Below are 17135 nucleotides of genomic sequence, written 5' to 3'. Positions count from 1 at the left end.
AAATACCGGAGGGTAATTTTTTCAAAATGTGATCCTGGGCCAAATGGTGAATGTATAATATGGAATGGGCCTCCCAGACCAAATGGATATGGTGCTATTAAGTTCAAATCACCAATCACAGGCCAGTATCGTACAGTAAATGCTCACAGATTAAGTTTCATGGTCTTTAATAAGGAGATGGACATAGATGGCAGTGACATCAGTCACCTGTGCCATAACCGTCTTTGTATGTTTAAAGATCACTTATCTGCTGAGCCACATGCAATTAACAGCTCGCGCATACAATGTGTGAACAGGGATGTCTGTCAGGGACACGGACAATACCCCCCCCCCCCCCTCCCCGACTCTTGCATCTCAGAATGCATAACATATAAGAATGTAAAACAATAACTCAGGTTACATTTAAAGAAATATTTTATGTCATAAAATCACATAGAAATCATCACATGATACATTTATTCAAAAGCACACATTTATTCGGCACCCCTTATTTTACCAGTATTGTTCACCAAGTCAATCTTCTCATGTCTAGGGTTCATGTCCACAGCAGAAATGCTATCATGCAAACTGATAGTTCCTATATTATATGTACTTCACAGTTTAAAGTCTTCATCGGCACCCCTTATCAAAATTAGAGCTCACCAAATCACACTGTCTCACTTCACAGTTGTCTGCTCTTCATCGGACCCCTTATCAATATCAGTAGATCATCAAATCACACTTGTCTCACTTCACAGTTTGTTGATCTTCATCGGCACCCCTTATCAATGTAAGTGATCTCTCAATTTTACTTCCTTGCTGGACTCTCACTTCACAGTTTACACAACTCTTCATCGGCACCCCTTATTTTGAGTAGAGCTTTTCAAATCACACCGTCTCACTTCACAGTTTACACACTCTTCATCGGCACCCCTTATCAATACCTCACCCGAGCTGACAGTTCGATGCCACAGTACTTGTCTCACTTCACAGTTTACACAACTCTTCATCGGCACCCCTTATCAAGACCTGTGGATGGTGGATGCAAATCTCACCAGTCATCACTTCACAGTTTACACACTCTTTCATAAGGCAACACTGATCAGAACGGTTAGAGCTCTCAAACACACTGTGTGTCTGTATACAGTTTACACAACTCTTCATCGGCACCCCTTATCAATACCAGTAGAGCTCATCAAATCACACTTTCCAGTTCTACAGTTTACACAGCTCATTCATCGGCACCCCTTATCAATTCAGTAGAGCTATCAAATCACACTTGTCTCACTTCACAGTTTACACGCTCTTCATTGGCACCCCTTATCAATACTAGTAGAGCTCATCAAATCACACTTGTCTCACTTCACAGTTTACACAACTCTTCATCGGCACCCCTTATCAAGACCAGTAGAGCTCATCAAATCACACTTGTCTCACTTCACAGTTTACACCGATCTTCATCGGCACCCCTTATCAATACCAGTAGAGCTCATCAAATCACACTTGTCTCACTTCACAGTTTACACAACTCTTCATCGGCACCCCTTATCAATACTAGTAGAGCTCATCAAATCACACTTGTCTCACTTCACAGTTTACACAACTCTTCATCGGCACCCCTTATCAATACCAGTAGAGCTCATCAAATCACACCTGTCTCACTTCACAGTTTACACAACTCTTCATCGGCACCCCTTATCAAGACCAGTAGAGCTCATCAAATCACACTTGTCTCACTTCACAGTTTACACAACTCTTCATCGGCACCCCTTATCAATACCAGTAGAGCTCATCAAATCACACTTGTCTCACTTCACAGTTTACACAACTCTTCATCGGCACCCCTTATCAAGACCAGTAGAGCTCATCAAATCACACTTGTCTCACTTCACAGTTTACACAACTCTTCATCGGCACCCCTTATCAATACTAGTAGAGCTCACCAAATCACACCTGTCTCACTTCACAGTTTACACAACTCTTCATCGGCACCCCTTATCAAGACCAGTAGAGCTCACCAAATCACACTTGTCTCACTTCACAGTTTACACAACTCTTCATCGGCACCCCTTATCAAGACCAGTAGAGCTCATCAAATCACACTTGTCTCACTTCACAGTTTACACAACTCTTCATCGGCACCCCTTATCAATACTAGTAGAGCTCATCAAATCACACTTGTCTCACTTCACAGTTTACACAACTCTTCATCGGCACCCCTTATCAAGACCAGTAGAGCTCACCAAATCATACCTGTCTCAATTCACAGTTTACACACTGCAGAAGATATTCGTATTTTCGTGAAGGGACGTGTGAAAAAAGCTTCAATTTTCTTAACTTGAAGATCAATTCAATATAGTTTGTGGTGAATCCAATTCAAACACAGTGTTTGTTTTTCCTACTAGTGTCCAACTGCCAAATATAATTATGTAGTCAGTGGAAAACCTGGTTCCCAGGTTATTTGCATTAGATAACATAAGCTATTCTTGGTGGCTTCTTGCGCACATTAGGGACATGGATACACTTCAAAAGGTCCAGATATTCAAACCCAATCTGTGGTGAAGTTGATTCAAACAAGACTAGACATCTATTTTCTGCAAACGTACTGAATGCCAATATGGCCAACAAAAGGCCTACTCTGTATATACACACCAGTAGATTTATAGGTACTTAAAACATATGTTTATAAGCTTTGGAACAATAGTTCTATCGGACTTCGATTTGGAGATATTCTCAGTTTTGTATAGTAAATATATGACCTACTTTTTACATGAACCAACAAATGCCCCACTAACATGGGGGGGGGGGGGGATGTCGATGGGTTCGACCGAACCCCCCCCCCCCCCCCCCAAATCGCTTTTTATATAATATATTGACATTATTATATTTACTCAACATAGAAATATATGCCCAATATCTCTGCAATCTATTTTGGAACCCCCCTTTTCAAAACTCAACATAGAAATATATGCCCAATATCTCTGCAATCTATTTTGGAACCCCCCTTTTCAAAATCCTATGTACGCCCATGACTAAGGGGTATTTTTTAGTGTCCTGTTTTTAAATTGAGCGATTATTCGACTTAAACGCAGGGGCGTAGGCTAGGGGGGTTCAGACGACACCCCACCCCACCCCACCCCCGCTGAAGCAAATAGTCCGCTTTCAGAACTAAAACATACAGGTTTATACATATGGAGTTTCTGGTGGTGCAAAAACAAAATAGAAAAAGGTCCACTCGGTTCATATTCGACCCCCCCCCCCCCCCCCCCCCCCCCCCCCCAGTCCAGATCACGCTACGCCCCTGATACGCTGAGCTAAATTAACAGCATGAGAGGGTGAACACGCCCAACTTGATCCGGACCCGCTATTGGGATTGTTGCAAAATGCCAACTCATATACACTATCATAGTGGAAGATTTACAACTATATTCCAATGTACTTTATATACATGCTAGCAATCAGACCAATTATTGTGAAATTAAATTACTGCATCAAAAACACTACGAACGTTTAATTGATGTCCCCAGCTGATACCTGGTCTGTCAACAAACATACCTATTAAATATTATGTCAGCAGTTACCGATTATAATTTAGCGTATAACAAAATAAAGGGTAAATGCCGATTAACGAAACAATTCACAGAGGTCTTAGCCCGAGTGTTGCCTGGGGAGAACAGCGCTGTTGTTATTCCCGGGGGGGGGGGGGGGGGGGGGGGGGATCTGTCGCAGTGTCAACTCTATCGTTCACCTAAGAGCTTAGACATATATATTTTATCTGTATCACCATGTTGTTAACTTATTAATCATGTTTAATGTTAGCAAATAAAATACAAGAACCTACATTACCAACTTGAGACTTCTGTTCATTCATTAACATTATTGAGAAAAAAAAACCCAGTTAAAGTTAGGCAAAGTGTTGCCAATAAATTTGCTGCTTACCTGCCTCTAGTTGTATCGTTAAACAAAACAAACTTCATTACCAAACTAAATAAGCAATGCGATTATTGGATTATGACAAGGAAATCGGGGTAAGGGTGGGGTTGGGGATGGGGCGTTAGTGCACTGACGAGTGTTACATCATTTTAGAGGGTGGGGGCGGCCTTAACGTTCTAAATGCTATATTTTGAGTTACGCGATTGTTGAACGACCACGTATACATATGGACCGAATTTACAAAGCCCGTTTGTCGCGTGTAATACATACATTTTAGTCTTAAACACCTGCAATAAGAAAGCGTCTTCGTAAATTCGGCCCGTAGTGTTAAACATGACATTGTACAAGTCATAACATATGGTCTATAGTGATAACAAAAAAATCCAGTCGCCAGTCGACTCTTTATCTATTAGGGTTGAGGGGACGGACGTAGCCCAATGGTAAAGCGCTCGCTCGATGCGCGCGGTCGGTGTGCGATCGATCCCCGTCGGTGGGCCCATTGGGCAATTTCTCGTTCCAGCCAGTGCACCACGACAGGAATATCAAAGGCCGTGGTATGTACTACCCAGTCTGTGGGATGGTGCATATAAAAGATCCCTTGCTGCTAATCGAAGAGTAACCTGTTAGCACACATGCTACTCCTTCAGAAAAGCAGCGAATGATTTTTTCTTTTTCTGATCGACAAGATAGTAGTTTCATTCTTGGAAAACAATTACAAGAGAAATAATGATATCAATAACTTTAAAACAGACTATGAAAATAAATGTTTCCATAGTTAATATTTATTCAGCTGAAACATGTCATACATCATCAACAAACAAAACAACATCCAAGAGATGAATGAACACTCAAATAGTCCCGACCACACCGATGATGTAATGAAACCCAGGCTTAATACAGCACCATTGGGTACAAATAGCACTTTAACGTCCACAATAAAACACCAGTGTACATGTAGACACTTATTAACACTGGTAGATTTACGAACATCAAGCAAGTATAATCACGTTCGTGCAAAGATAACTCTCGTTAAATTTTCAATAACAAACATTTGCCAAATAAAGAGAGAAGGGTTTAATTATATTTAATTTAATTCTGGAATTATCCTTTTGACATTTTATATATATATATGCACATGCACACACGTATATACTAAGAATATTTATTACACTTCTGACAAAAATTAATAAAGTTTTACAAGGGCATGCAATATTTCTTCATCATGTGAGAAACAAAGATATAGTCTCAAAGCATGTTTTATTTTTTAACTTTTTGCGTAAAATACATTTCAAAATGTATACCCATTTTGCATACAAAGCTTTGCTCACTATAATAACAGCCTAGTACTTTTTTCCTTTTATTGTTTATACCCCCACCCCACCCCAATATCTGTGAAATAGCCTACTTATAGTCTGTCCCATCATCCTATAAAACTGTTCTTTTTTTGTAAATAATTTCAGTTTGATTTGATATAAGAAGAAAAGTAAAAGTGTTTTGGAAATAACACAAAAATACTATTTTTGTGTGCATTTACAAAACAATCGGCTCAGAAATAACTTGTAGTAAATTCTATAGCATGAAAAAAGGCATTCCCCGTGGGACAGACTATAGATGTTTACAAATACATGTATAACATTTTAAGTCTTCATATAACAATAAAATAAGAAACAATGAACAGTAATGAACCGTTTGACAGCCAATACAGGTAAGTCCGAAGGAATCAATGGAGTTGCTGCTTAGTTGGGGGTTACACCAGTGAAACAGATTTTAGTTTAAAGTCTCTCTCAGTGTTTCCCAAAATATGTGATAAAACTCACCACGATGAGCAATACATCCTAGGTGTATAAAGACTGGGGCAAGAAAAAGGACTTACAGGGCAGTACTTGGTAGAAAATGGGTTAAAAAGAGGGAAGGTGATGGGGTCGGAGGAGACGACAGGGTGGTAGAATGGGAAAGGTTAAGAAGTACAGAACAAATGGAGGCAGACAAAGATGGTTGCACTCCAACATGCAGTGTCAAGGGTTCTGTCTAGATATTTGTGGGTGGTGAACTAACATGCCATTTTGTAAAGTCATGACTTCATTACTATTATAGTATTACAGACAGTGGCTAACAGCGCAATGTTTGTCCTTTGGGTCTGACCTAAGCCGACCATCATGAGTGAAAGTCTGGATAGCAACCTGCACAAAACCAAATACTCTGTAAAGATTAAAGTTAACTCTAAATAGACAGAAGAAGTCCATCGAAGGCATGGACATATTGATTTTTTTTTTTTAAACATCGCTTTTAACAACTGTTAGTAAACCACCCAAACAAAACAAACTAGATTAAACTACATGCCCTAATAACAATCTTTGTGACATAAAGATGAAAATCATTGAGATTATTAGTAGTGAAGTTTTTCATGTATCTTATTTACCAATACATAGGATTTTTTAATGCGAAATACTTGACAAAAATTGTTCCAAGGACCACACTTATAAAACTAGAGAGTCCACATTCAAATGCTCCGATGATGTCACACATATACAATTTGTATGGCATTAGCCCAAAAAGATCCTCTAAAGCCAAGATTTTTTAAAACCAATCCATGGGAGTAAGGATTTTAAGGAAATGATTGCAGCTTTATCCAATACTGAAATAATGACAAGCTAAACCCTTGGGCCGTGATTATCACATATCAACTGAACACACATCTCACTTGATGGTCGAGACAGCACAGGGTTAAACATTCAGTCAACTTTCAAATAGTATCAGACACGACCATGTTCGTGGTAGATTCATTTACATTAACATATCTACATAGGAATAAACAGCCACTCAACTGGCAAAACCTGAATAAACATTAGGTTTGGGAGTAATATCAGTAGTAGATTAAAATATTATTTTACTTTAACATAGAAATAGTCACTCAACTGGCAAAACCTGAATAAACATTAGTTATTGGGGGAAAAATGTGATGGCGTTCAGGTATGTTTAGTTTTTAACATTTATTTAAAAAATACAACTTGTAACCAAGGCAGTCTCAAAATGGCGTAAACCATTGCACTATACATTAAAGTCAAAAACATTCAGAACTTTCAAAAAGAAAAAACTAAACGTTTACCTGAGATTTTCTTTTTAAAGCGATTATCATGCAATTTTGGTTTGAGCAATTAGTATTTCACTGGTTTCGAAAAAAACAATTATGACCACGTGACAGCAAGGGTTTACCTGCCATTGCTTAACAATTTTAACACAACATAGTAAGAACTTCTACTAGGGCTACAAGACGAGGCATATACACTGCATGTAGTAAAATAAACATTTGTGTTTCATGAAAAAAAAAAAAAAAGGGTTACATTTGATTTAAAACACTGTCTGAGAAGTAACTGTTAGTCATTGTGGTCAGTAAACATAAACTGCCCAAATACTAATGTAGCATTCACACAAATCTTGTATTCTTAAAAATAAATGATACTCTATATACAAAACATCCACATTTCATCACAACTCTTCCTTCCCTATATCGTCTAAATCAACATCACTAAGATCAATATCTTCTTCAACAGGCAGCTGGAAAAAACAAAAACATTCAACAATTAATATTTAGTTAAAAAAAAAAAAAAAAAAAAAAGAGAGAAGAAGGAAAAAAGAGAGAAGAAGGAAAAAAGAGAGAAAAAGTCCACTATTTATTTTACCATCCAGTTAACCAATAATTCCTCTGGCCCTACCAACTGGAAAGTACAATATGTCAAGATCATGTCACTGAATTACATTATGTTTTTCAGTAGTTTATCACATGACAGTTTAATTGAGTCTAAATGTTTAGCACTGCAAGTTAGTACAAGTCATCCAATTTTAAAGCTACAATCATATAATGGTGTCCATATTTCTTGTAACTCAATATCATGATTACCTGTACATTAGGCAAAAAAAAAAAAAAAAAAGGTGTTTCCGGTCGACCGACCGTCCCTAGTTTTACCCCCCCCCCCCCCCCCCCCCGACCCTAATTTTGTTTTCTTAAACTGAAAAAAAAAAGAAAAAAGAAAAAAAAAAGAGGACAACATCACCAAACAAGAGTATTTCCTTCCTTGCACATTGTTTACGTACTATTAATTTATACGATACATTTTGCACATCGAGAAATTATGGAAAAGCTTTTGTAATAGAGTTCCTTCCCCTGATTAGCTACCACCGAACAGCTTGGTTGGTCACGGAAGTAACCGAATGTACAAACATAGCCTTGGTACAGGTTATTTCGATCAAATGCCACAAATCCATATATATTATTTATAGATAATGTTATACAAGTACACACACATTAAGGAAGAAAGGGAAGGGGAAAAAAAATAAAAAAATAAAAAATAAACCTACCTACCTACCCTAATTTTTGGGGGATGCAATCGAAAACACACCTATTTTTTTTTGGCCTTATCTTATGCTATAATACGGTCATTGTTAGTGTAAGAAGACACAACTGAGTTACATCTGATCTAAATGTGAAAATCTTTCAAGATGCCTCTGAGAATTGAAGATTCGTATAAACCATTTATGTGTTGTGCAAAACAAATTCAGATAGCCCATCGGCCCCATTTAAATGGCGTTCCATATTTATGGTGTAAACAAAAAACGGCTTATTTAAAAGTTAACTTGCATGACGCTAAACACACACACAATTTATCGTGCAACCAGTCTGTACTGGCAGCCTGACCAATTAACACTAAATGAGAACTGCTATCATCAATGTGCTATTATCTTTACTTTTTCTCATTCCAGCCAGTGCACCACAACTGATATATCAAAAGCCATGATATGTGCTATCCTGTCTATGGGATGGTGCATATAAAAGATCCATTGCTACTAATGGAAAAATGTTGCGGGTTTCCTAACACCATAAACATGTATATGTCAAAATTACCAAATATTTGACATCCAATAGCCGATGATTAATAAATCAATGTGCTCTAGTGGTGTGTTAAACAAAAACTTCTTCTTATGTACTTACTTGGCCGTCTTTACCGTCCCATGGGTCAACTGTTTTTACTTCAGGTAATTTTCCATCTTTAATAGGGGCGGTTGAACCTCTACCATACTGGACTTCTCTGAAAACAATCAATAAAAGTTGTATCAGCATTCATAACAGATGGAAACAATTCACACCAGTAACATACCTTTTTGTTTTCTATAAAACTAATGTAAACGACTACAAACACCAGGATGAGCAGATACAGTTTAGAACTGACAAAATTGATAATGTGAGAGGCCTCTGTGAACTGAAATTTGCATAAACCATTTATGAGTTATGCAAAAACAAATTCAGGTAACCCATCTTGTTTTTAGGTAACTCATGATGAACATGTAAATGATGTAATAAATTCAATGTGTGAACGAAAAAGGAGTTACACAAACTATACTTAGGCGAGTAACTTGTGAATGAACTATTGCTCTCATAATTTTCAGAGGCCTGTTGTAAGCTAGTGATGTTCAATTAAGCATCGTTTTTCATTATGCGATTAGTCGCACCCACTTGTTACATGCAATCCAATCAGGAAGACATTAGTCTTATACAACAAGTTGTGTCGGAATCGTACTTACATGTATTAGAACATGTTCTGTTTCTCACGACAAATCGTAAGCTCTCAGGAAATAAAATCACATTAAAAGTTCAACCATTCAGTTTTGTCAAGTCCGGGTTTTCTGGTTTGTTTATAAACGTGTTGAAATGTCCGGATTTCATGGGTCCATAAAACCTATTATTGTCCACATGCGGTCAATAATTGTTTTGTCACATAATACAATCAGTAAATTGTCTACATTCATGTTTGCTTTAATTCAGTGGAAATTTGTATGCACTTATATTTCTCTCATGATGTAATGTCTTTCCACGTACACTATTTGAGTCGCTATGACAAATCGTATTATAAGTCGGTGTGACAAATTGCATAATGAGAATGCCGCACCTTTAGCAGTAAACAGAAATGGATGAAAATATTTTACACTGCCTGATAACTAGGACCAGCAGTTTTCACATGTCGTTCACCAAGAAGCAAATTAGAGATATTTATTGACCTTCAATTTGTTAGAGGTTTTAGGCTACCGTATTTCCCCCATGTATTATGCACACTTTTTTCCCACAAAATACAGGTTAAAAATGGGGGTGCTTGCTCATTATACATAACAATAATAAAAAAATTATCTTTTAAAAATGTCCAGCGATCACCGGTAGTTCACAGGTTATTGACAATGTTCATTACAAGGAAACATCAAAACCCTCTTAAAATCGCTTTTCACCTGTGATGGTGTAATTCATTGTATGGGTGTTGAAATTAGAAACCATACAAAACTGAACCCACCTTAAAAACTCAGTAATACCCTTCTCATCAAAGGCTTGCTTGAGCCAGGAATATTTAATTTTTCTGGAGTTCATAGCAGCCAGAGCCTACAAAAGAAAAAATTGTTTTACAAATCCAAGCAGTGATAGAACTAAGCAGAATTTGTGTCACCAACGCTGATGACATTTCCATAAAGTTGTTTTGGCTTCGTCAGGGCTTATAGTGAAAACTGTTTGCTTTAGCCAACTTTCAGATTTGTGGGATATTTCCTTACAAATTAATTAAGGATTGTCTGTGATTTTTTTTTTAAACATTAATCGGGGTATGAAGCACAAAACAAATTCATCCCCAAACTGGGAATCGGTGAAGCTAAATATTCATGGTATTTTGAATTATTGTTTGGTTCTAAAACAATAATGCTCAATGAGACAAAATACCCAAATAAAGTAATGATATTCAGATACGACGTTCCCTGCAGACTTAATTTTTATGTCCATCGATTTAGATATATTGTAATTAAATTTAAAACATATTTTACTAATAATAATGCTAAAAGTTCGTAGTTTATTTTTAATTATATTTTTGGTTCTAAAACAATAACGTTCAATAAGACAAAATACTAAATTAAAGTGAAGATATTCAGATATGATGTTTCCTGATGTCATTTTAACGTTTGACATATGAAGAAACTCGCATTGCTACAACTGGACCAATGAGATGACATTATACTGTAATGAATGCAACAGAAATTTAATTATAAAAAATTGGCTAATTTAAACAATTTTATAAATTAACAACTAAATGTCATAGCCACTTCAATTGACTATTTTGGCTGTGGTCAGCGTGAATCCTGTTTCGTACAAAATAAGTGTAACACATCTTGCCATAATTTCACTTCACACCTGTATTTCATAAATGGTAATAATTTTAGAACAGTTAGAATACAACTATCAATGCTGAAAATTCTGTGTTTCTTTTCACTCACAATTCGAAGCAATTATAATAATTCCCAACACTAAAAAATTCCATGTTTGTTCAAGTTTGATATAACTCATAAGCTGAAACGGTTATAAGAGATTTAATCAAAGCCAAAACACATTTATCTTCTTTTTTTCATCAGTTTTTTAAACTTTCAAACTTGTTTTTCTAAAAACAATAATTTTATGCCTTTTCTGGCAGACAGCATTTTAAATGGTACAAAGAAACAAAGAAAGAAATGTTTTATTTAACGACGCACTCAACTCGTTGTATTTATGGTTATATAACATCAGACATATGGTTAAGGACCACACAGATATTGAGAGAGGAAACCCGCAATCACCACTTCATGGGCTACTCTTTTCGATTAGCAGCAAGGGATCTTTTATATGCACCATCCCACAGCCTTTGATATACCAGTCGTGAGGCACTGGCTGGAACGAAAAATAGCCCAATGACGACAAGGATCGATACCAGACCAACCGCGCATTGAGCGAGCGCTGTACCACTGGGCTACATCCCGCCCCTTTAAATGGTACAATGATGAAAAAAAATAATATCAGTTTGTGCAGTCACTGACAATAAAATTGACCTACTTCATACAAGTCTGGTGGAGGGACATTTTCTGCTAGTTTATCTTTGGCCCAGCTGATGATATCGGATGCCGTTCTGCCTCCATCATAGTCAACTGCTTCACCATCCTTCTTCCCAGCCGCGAACATCTTGATGGTCGGAAATCCCTGCACCTACAACACACGCCAACATCAGCAAGTGCCATACAATTATATTGCTGGCTACAGATGAAACAGGAATAACCTACAAGTTAAAGTTTGGTAATTTTGACACATAGTCATCAGAGGAGACCCACTACATTTTTCCAAATGCAGCAAGGTATCTTTTATATGCACCATCCCACAGACAGGACAGCACATACCACGGATAACATTATGCAGAAGAAATACCTAGAATAACCTTCAACAGATGACCAAACAGCAATATTATTATAAGATTGACTGAAATGAAATATTTAGAATATATGAAACCAAAATACACAGCAAACATCTGTAATCTTGCAAATGACAACCAATTTTCTAACACACTGAATCGGTCCATATTTGTTTTTTGTTGGCGGTATGTGTAAAGTAGTGAAAATATATAGTTTGCCCAAAGCTAGCCTAATTTTGTCAGTATAGTGTATAACAGGTTTACAAAAATATCAATGCTAACGTCCGTTAGCTTTTGCTACTTCATTGTATTTCTTATTGCAAAAAAAAATCTGCATTTAGCTAACCAGTATTGTACATACTTTTTACAAATTGCAATCAATTTAAATGATTTGCTCGTCAAGAACACTTACTCCGTATCTGCTAGACATGACTGTACAGTAATGTCACTTCAAATGATTTGCTTATCAAAACCACTTACTCCGTATCTGCTAGACATGACTGTGTGTACAGTGGCGTCCAGGGCCCCGACTTTGACTTTGCCCTTCAGCTCGGATGCGGCCTGTGCCTAGTGCGGAGCGAGATTCTTGCAGTGTCCGCACCACGGAGCGTAGAACTCTACCAGCCAAAGGTCATCACTCTTGAGGACCAGCTCTTCAAAATTACTGTCCGTCAACTCCACTACATCCTTGGGGTCACCGGCCTGCAAATTTAAAAAAGATGCTATTAAATTAAAATTTTAAAAACACATTTAATGCATGTACTTACTAGATCTCATTTTCATGCCTGTCAGATACATGTGCAGATAATTGTATTCAGATAATAATAAAGGACTGTTCCTGAAGGGAGTAAAATTTGGGGGGGGGGGGGGGGGGGGGAAAGAGGGGGAAAGAGAGAGAGAGAGAGAGTGGGGCCCAGCACCAGAAATTGGCTTATTAGAAGGACGTGGGCTAAAAATGTTAATTACTCCAATGTTCAAATGCACTGCAGACTGGCTCTTTGTAAACATCAGCTGTAATACATACTGGAATTCTTTCGTAAAACACACACCAACCAGTAACTAGGTGTGTAATGATATACACAAATATTCTGTGCACTGAAATGTATTGTAGTTGCATTTGTAATCGTTACTAGCTGTTGATCGACTGCTTATCATGAAGATTAAGAATGACTAACCTTTCCACCACCTCCTCCTCCACCACCACCTGACTTCTTTCCACCCGATCGGTCTTGGGCGACAGACCTAATTTCATTCATAGCACTGTCCACAATACCCTGGGACGTCCGCGGACCTGTAGGAAACAACAAATTATAATATTCAATTTCTCAGTTAAAAACAAACAATAACAAGGTCTATAGGCCTTGAAACCTCCACTATTTAATTTCTTTCTGTCATAAACACTGACTGCATGTATTTTGCCCTATACAACCTCAGCGAAGTTGATATCGGTGACAATGTTACAGTCTCGTATGTGGAATCTATTTATCACCTTGACTTTGGTGCAGTCTAAAGCCCTGTGAGCTAAAAAGCTTAAATGGGATCTTTAAAAAGCTAAAGAAAATCACATTCCTGAATAAAACACAATTTTTTTTTTTTTTAAATAAAATAAATCAACATGTAGTCATTCTCCCATCTCATTATCTTAAATCATATAACAAATTTTGTTAAAAAAAAAACCCCACCCACCTTGATAGTCCTTTGGAGCCTTTTTGTTCTTTGAGAATATCTTGATGGTGGGAAAGCCTTGTACGCCAAACTGCCCTCCCAAACTCTGGTGTTCATCAGCATTCACAGCAGCAACCCGAACAATACCCTAGTGGAAGAATACAATAGTTAAACCACATGTAATACCCTAGTGTGTGGACATTTGATGTGTATGACATGCTGCTTCCACAACTCAACATTACTCCTAACAATACCCTAGTGGAAGAATACAATAGTTAAACCACATGTAATACCCTAGTGTGTGGACATTTGATGTGTATGACATGCTGCTTCCACAACTCAACATTACTCCTAACAATACCCTAGTGGAAGAATACAATAGTTAAAACACATGTAATACCCTAGTGTGTGGACATTTGATGTGTATGACATGCTGCTTCCACAACTCAACATTACTCCTAACAATACCCTAGTGGAAGAATACAATAGTTAAAACACATGTAATACCCTAGTGTGTGGACATTTGATGTGTATGACATGCTGCTTCCACAACTCAACATTACTCAAAACAATACCCTAGTGGAAGAATACAATAGTTAAAACACATGTAATACCCTAGTGTGTGGACATTTGATGTGTATGACATGCTGCTTCCACAACTCAACATTACTCAAAACAATACCCTAGTGGAAGAATACAATAGTTAAAACACATGTAATACCCTAGTGTGTGGACATTTGATGTGTATGACATGCTGCTTCCACAACTCAACATTACTCAAAACAATACCCTAGTGGAAGAATACAATAGTTAAAACACATGTAATACCCTAGTGTGTGGACATTTGATGTGTATGACATGCTGCTTCCACAACTCAACATTACTCCTAACAATAACCTAGTGGAAGAATACAATAGTTAAACCACATGTAATACCCTAGTGTGTGGACATTTGATGTGTATGACATGCTGCTTCCACAACTCAACATTACTCAAAACAATAACCCGTCATGAGTCTCTTTACCTTCTCATAAAGCAAATCTTGAAACTGCCAGAGAGTAAAGCAGCAAATGCCACTCATATATATACAATATGCGTTTTGATAAAGTTTTACAAGCAGCGTTTCCTTTCCATCTTATTTTTGACAGTACATGAATTCTGGATATACATGTATCGAGAATTCTTGATTATCAAGAAAAATAATTAATATAAATCTTATAGAGGGGATGATTTTCAGTTTCAGATTTTGCCACATTCTGTTTCAGATTTTTGCAAGTTCAGTTTTTTTTCCGTTTTTATGTTCAATTTCATGTTTTATTGTTATAAACTATATACATTTGTTTATTGTTCCAGCTCTGAGCTGATTTGCTACTGCTATTTTTTTAAATACCTGTAAAAATAATTTTTGAAACAAACTTTAAAAAAAAAGAAGTGTATAAACCGCACCACTTGGTTCCCACCTTCATCCGTAAATAAACCGCACCTTTAAATATGCCGCGGTTAAAACAAAGCCACAAACTTAATTACGGTTAATTATTGTTTGTATTTAATAATAATAAAGAGATCCATTCTCCCTTAAATTCAAACAATAAATAATTGTTGATTGTGTGGCTTTCAGTTTCATTTCATCTGATGGATTATGGGTAAGTTTCATTTAAAAACAAAACACACCGTTGACAAACCCCGCTATATTCACGAAAATATGAACAAGAACTTTGGTAATGTATTGTTCGTAATGTTACATTAGTTACCAAAAAATATGTATAAATAAATAAATACATGATAACATTTTATTAGTTCCAGTATGATTATAAAGCGTGAACAAAAAAAAAAAGGGGGGGGGGGGGGGGGGGGGGCACACGTAAGAATTACTATTTTAGTACTCACTCGATTAAACATGTATGTTTCTCTGTAACCTAACTAGCGTGCCGTGTGCACAAATTACATATTCAAACGAGGTCGGGTCAATCTGGAACATTTTGAATATTTAACCTCGCTTGTTTTCACATTTCCTCGCTACTAAATGGACTGGTCTGAATGCCCAACAACCCAGTCATTGGCTAGAGTACTGGGGGGGGGGGGGGGGGGGGGGGAATCAAAGCCCTGCGTGGTCCTATCCTCCGATTGTTATTCTCCGTTCCAACCAGAGCATCACGACTGGTATAACACTAGAGCACACTGATTTATTAATCATCGACTATTCGATGTCAAACATTTGGTAATTCTGACATATCATCTTAGAGATGAAAACCACTACATTTTTCCATTAGTAGCAGGGGATCTTTTATATGCACCATCCCAGACAGGACAGCACGTACCACGGTCTTTGATATATCAATTGTGGTGCACTGGCTAGAACAAGAAATTGTTCAATGGGCCCACTGACAGGGATCGACCCTAGACCGACAGTGCATCAAGTGAGCACTTTACCACTTGGCTATGTTCCGTTATGGTATATCAAAGTCTGTGATAGGTGTTATCATTTATGTGGAAGAATATAGTTGGGTTTTTTTCTAAGACTATATGACATAATTATCAAATGTATGACATCAAGTAGCCAATGGTTAATAAATCAATGTGCTCTAGTGGTGTCATTAAACAAAACAAACTTTAACTTTTGATCATGTGATCATCTTTTCTGTCCATTGTAACAGGAAAAAATGCACCAATGTCAAGAGATAAAGTTATGTACGAAAGAAACATTTTTTCACAGGCAAAATTAAATTACAACATTCTTATAATATTACATAAATAGCTAAAACATTGCTACATCATTATTAAAATAACATAACATAATATAACAAACAAAAAACAACAATGTAAGAACACCCATACTGAGAAAAACATTAAAATATTTGATAACATTAAAAAAACGTAATTGTTGTTCATATACATATATGTGAGGCCAAAAAAAGAAAAGTTTGTCTCTGGTCAGAAAAGTTCCAAAATTGATGCTGCGAGGTTTTTTTTGGTTCTTTTTTCCATTTCTCACTCTTTTTTTTCTTTGTTAAAAATCATGGGTTGGACAGAAAAGGTGGATATATTTTGTTTTTATGTCCTCCATATGAGTGTGAGTTCCTCCTCATTAGCCATGGTGCCTCTCATTTGCCTTGGTATCCTAAATGCTTTCCTTTATATTGTCCATATAGGCAAGGCATCTTTAATGATTTCAAATTTGCCTCCAAATGACTTCATATAGACACAAAATGTTGAGGTGCATGTGTGGCAGGATCGAACCACCTCAGTGGATCCATTCAGCTGATTTTGTTTCTCATTCCAACCTGTGCACCAACACTGGTCAAAGGCCGTGGTATTTGTTGTT

General features: G+C 37.0%; 1 protein-coding gene across 1 annotated transcript; it reads right to left on the bottom strand.

Moving 5' to 3' along the window:
• Nucleotides 1–5456: 5456 nt before the first annotated feature.
• LOC121367204 (protein disulfide-isomerase A6-like) lies at nt 5457–15791 on the bottom strand. Its single transcript, XM_041491310.1, is given in 8 exon segments — nt 5457–7467; nt 8900–8996; nt 10248–10333; nt 11801–11950; nt 12630–12851; nt 13325–13440; nt 13836–13962; nt 15759–15791. Coding segments are annotated over 8 exon segments (900 nt in total). The 3' UTR covers nt 5457–7398.
• Nucleotides 15792–17135: the final 1344 nt, after the last annotated feature.

Source organism: Gigantopelta aegis, unplaced genomic scaffold (assembly GCF_016097555.1).
Source record: "Gigantopelta aegis isolate Gae_Host unplaced genomic scaffold, Gae_host_genome scaffold1913, whole genome shotgun sequence".
NCBI classification, from domain to species: domain Eukaryota; kingdom Metazoa; phylum Mollusca; class Gastropoda; order Neomphalida; family Peltospiridae; genus Gigantopelta; species Gigantopelta aegis.
The sequence above is the reverse complement of the archived record's forward strand: the minus strand, read 5'-3'. Positions and strand labels throughout refer to the sequence as shown.